The 4,380-nt window shown below is 41.0% G+C and overlaps 1 protein-coding gene across 1 annotated transcript; it reads right to left on the reverse strand.

Moving 5' to 3' along the window:
• Positions 1–267: 267 nt before the first annotated feature.
• On the reverse strand, positions 268–1,215 carry LOC118916325 (olfactory receptor 2A12-like). Its single transcript, XM_036893221.2, has one exon. It carries the CDS (start codon positions 1,213–1,215, stop codon positions 268–270), a length of 948 nt encoding a protein of 315 aa, XP_036749116.2.
• Positions 1,216–4,380: the final 3,165 nt, after the last annotated feature.

The following is a 4,380-nucleotide window of genomic DNA, read 5'->3' on the forward strand; positions in this document are numbered from 1 at the left end:
TTGATAACAATATTTGTCAGGTCTTAATAAACTCGTGATACAGAAATTAATCAAATATGGGACCTGCTTCATAAAGTCCATTGTCCATGTCTTCATGCTTGAGGGATACCTACTGCCATGGCCTTCTAGGTGTTCTCATGCATGATTTCATTGAATCTAACCCATTAATATAGCACACGTGCCTACTGAATATTGGAAAGAATTTGGAAGGTGAAGTCATATAGGCTGTATCCTGCAATTGTTGCTGGTGCCCATGCTTCTGTGACTTCATTCTGGTGTTTTGCCCCAGCCTATCACTTTGATGAAAGCCCTCTTCACATCTTTGTTTCTAAGGCTGTAGATTATGGGGTTGAGGAAGGCAGAGATGACGTTGTAGAATAGAGCCAGCTTCTTGTCCTCTTCTGGGGAGGCCTCAGAGCCAGGTCTCATATACATAACCATACATGGGATAGAGAACATAGTGACCACAGTAATGTGGGAGGCACAGGTGGAAAAGGCCTTGAGTTGCCCTTGGGCTGAGCGGATCCTCAAGATGGCGGCAAAGATATTGATGTAAACAATGATGATGAGGGAGAGTGGGACCAACAGAAGGATGAAGCCCAAGATGAAGTCCACCTGGTCATTGAGAGATGTGTCTGCACAGGCCAACTTCAAGACTGCAGGTACTTCACAAAAGAAGTGATTGATCTCATTGGGGCCACAATAGGGAAGAATCATAGCAGAGACAGTATATATCAGAGCACAGCTGATACCCCAGAATCCACAGAAGACCACCATTGACCCACAGAGCAAAGGGCTCATGATGACTTTATACCTTAGGGGATGGCAAATGGCCACATACCTGTCATAAGCCATGACTGCAAAAAGCCAAGACTCTGTGATTCCTAGCATCAGGAAGACGTACATCTGGGCCACACATCCAACATAGGAGATGGTCTTCTTCTTGCAAACCAGGTGTATCAGCATCTGGGGCACTGTAGTGGTGACATAGCTCATATCCAGAATGGATAGGACACTGAGAAAAAAGTACATTGGTGTGTGGAGGCGGGAGTCCATGCGTATCAAGGTAATAATGAGCCCATTGCCCAGAAGGGTGATGAGGTAAAAGAAAAGGAAAACACTGAAGAGAATAAAATTTATCTTTGGGTTACGAGAGAATCCTAGAAGAATGAACTCTGTAAGAGAGCTGTGGTTTCCCCAGAGGAAGTCTTGCATCTTCCTGGTATAGAGAAAGAACAAAGCCATCACTCATAAGGTGAAATCTCCAGATTCAAACCCTATTGCTACTCATATATAGGAGTGTCAAATGCCTTGCAGAGCTGGGGACTAAATTTTTTTAAAGAATTCACATTTGATAAGAAACAGCATGTTAATATTAGGTTATTTAATTCCAGTTTATTCTGTGATCAAATGTGGAATAAATTCCACATTTTAAAATGTAGAACTTGCAAAAAGAGAGCCCAAAACTGTGTCTTGCACTTCATGAACTTGAATAGCTCATGAAGCTTATAAAAGGCTTCAAAGCAGTCAAGGAGAGAATTGAATATTTGAGGATATAATATTTGCAGTGAGTTTCATACTAAATGAGGATGTCTGCCCCTCCTTTGAAGTTCCTCCCAAAATGGACTGTAGTGGGACCACTTGAATAGATTGATGGGTATTTTGGAACTTTAGAAATAAAATTATGAGATATCTGACTCATGCCAGAAAACAACTACTATTTGGAAATAAAGTATACTCCATGAAGAGTCAAAGTCATATGTTTCCATGGGCCAGACGAGGGTAACACATAAGACAGAGAGAGAGGAAAAGGAAAGAGAAGGAAGAGAAAAAAGGGAAAGAAGGCAACAAGGTGGGAGTGGGGAGGAAACGGACTTAAACTGCTTTAAGATTTTTGCATTGTTTGAGAAATGGTAATTAAAATGAACCTATAATAAATCAAAGACACATTTAGTCTTTACATCAAGTGTTAGCATACTTTTCTATAAGGATCCAGATAATAATATTTTAGGCTTTGCCAGCAATGTACAGTCCCTGAGGTATATTTTGCTTGTTTTTTAAACCTTTTTTAAAAAGTAAGGTATACCAATCCCTGTTCTAGAATAATATAGGAATAATGAAAAATAGTAAAACTCAAAATGTAATATAGAACAAAAAAGAGAATGCTTAAAATATCTTGGTTCATTTGAAAGAAGGAAGGAAAAGTGGAATAAAGAAGCAACATTTGGGACGAATGGGAAAAAAGTAGCAAGATGATCGACTCAAACCTAATTACAACAGTAATGCATTACATGTAAATGTGCTCAGCAAGCAAACTGAAAGACAAACATTATCAGACTGGACTTTTTAAAACTAGTAACAATGAAATAATTCTGTAAGTAAAGGAATTGTCTTTAAATAACAGAGGAGAAAAGAACTATTTCTAGATTATCAAGACAGTTCCAGTCAACTTAGGACTTTCTTGACCTTTCCCTCTTCTCTCCCTTACTACAAGCCTGGTAGTGACTGAAGCCACAGGGAACTGAGACGAGGAACCAATAACTGAAGGATGGAGAAACGTACCATACTCCCCCCTTTTTATTGCAGGCAGGTATCACAGCAAGCCTAACTCAATTTGAAGAGTTATGAAAGGTATCCTCAGGGGATTAAGAATCAAGTTGGTCTTTTAAGAGTAGGTACATGCTAACTACAAGGAAGTGCAGAAAGGATGTGCCTTGCAGAGACAGCATCATGTGTGAAGTCATGAAGCATGAGCTAAACCAGAGAGTGATTGGAGATGAGGCTGAAAAGATAGACAAGGACAGACATGGAAGACATAGCATGTCCTGCAAAACAGGCTAAAGATAGAGGATTTTATAGAAAGAGAAGGACCCATTAAATAGGCATGACATCAAGTTAATATCTGGGAACAATTACTCCTGTGGCAGTGTGAGGATTAAATTGGACAGTGATCCAATTCCTGCAATTATTCAGGAGAGAAAGGATGAGAGTGGGAACTGAGGCAGTGATTATTAATATGAAGGTGGGTATTAGATAAGAATCTTTAGAAGGTGGGATCTGTGTATCTAGGTAAATGATTAGGGGGTGGTGAGAAAGAGGAGTTAAGGATGAATTCCAGGTTTGGGTAAATGGGTAGATGATAGTGTAGGAGAGTGGGAAGTTTGGGGAAGGAGGTGAGAAGGATATATTGAGACAGGGACCATGGGTGTAGTCAGAGTAGAGTAAGGGCCTCTGGAGAAAAAGGCAGCACAATATAATTACAGAGAAAACAATGTAACAATGTAAAAAGAAGTCCCTATCAAAATTCTGTGTTAAGCATTATGTAAAGTCAGAGTCACACTAATTCCCTAGGGTAAAGATACCAGACTAGGAATATAGACACCTTCAGTGAGATCAGTTAAAACTCAAAAGACCAGGAGCAACTTGGCCTGGAATGTTTGAGTGTTCTGCAGATAAAGAGAAGTGTCTCAGCATAACCCGAGACTTCACTGTAGATCCTGACACTGTAAAATTTACCTTAGCCTGCAAACAGGCCCAGCTTATTTTTAACTATACCTGTATGCTGTGTTTCCTTCTCTGATCCTAATCAAGTAATCCACAACCTGAGCAAAAGATTAATTTACGAAACAAGCCCAGCTATAAACATCCCAAAAAGTTAAGAAGTAAGATTCTTAACACACTTTAGCAAACCAGCAACAACCCAGAGCCCACGTTGGGGGCAGGGCAGGTGGTCTTAATTGACATGCTCCCAGACGGAAACTGCTATTCTGAGAAAGAATCAGAGCAGCAAATTTCTTCTGTTACTCATCAAAAATGAGCATTCTGAGGCCACTCAGCAAGTCTGCACCCCTAGCCCTTTACCCCCATTCCTGAAAATCCTCAACTGTGCATAAAACCCCTAGACAACGAGCCAACCACGGGCTCTCTTGTCCCCTCCTGGGGTGAGCCAGGAGCTCTGTCCTCTCGCTGTCTCTCTCAATAAAACCCTCTCCCTGGCTTTCCTACCTTGGGCGTTTGCTAAGTTCACTCTTTGACTCCACAAACAAGAACCCTGGCATCATCATGATGAGTCTAGTTTTGGACTCAGGGAGCTTGAGGGACTCTTAGTATCTATTGGGTTGATAGGCCAAAAGCTGAAGAGAAAACTCTAAAGATCAGAATCTGAGTGTCACCAGCACTTATTCAGGCGCTAAAGCCGTCAAAAGGGATGCGGTCACCAAGAAAAGTGTGTGGAGGGAGAAGAGAGCTTGAAGTGGAACTCTGAAAGGCTGCAACATTTAAGGATTCGTTTCAAGGAAAAAACTCAGAGAAGATGGTATTGAGAGGCCAAAGATGAATGACATGTGATACAGAAACAAAGGAGAGATACGGTCTGCGAGG

This window comes from Manis pentadactyla, chromosome 4, assembly GCF_030020395.1.
Source record: "Manis pentadactyla isolate mManPen7 chromosome 4, mManPen7.hap1, whole genome shotgun sequence".
NCBI classification, from domain to species: Eukaryota; Metazoa; Chordata; class Mammalia; order Pholidota; family Manidae; genus Manis; species Manis pentadactyla.

Bases quoted from the DNA above. Each gene is read 5' to 3' on its own strand.
- LOC118916325 (XM_036893221.2), bottom strand. From the start codon at position 1,215: ATGCAAGACTTCCTCTGGGGAAACCACAGCTCTCTTACAGAGTTCATT.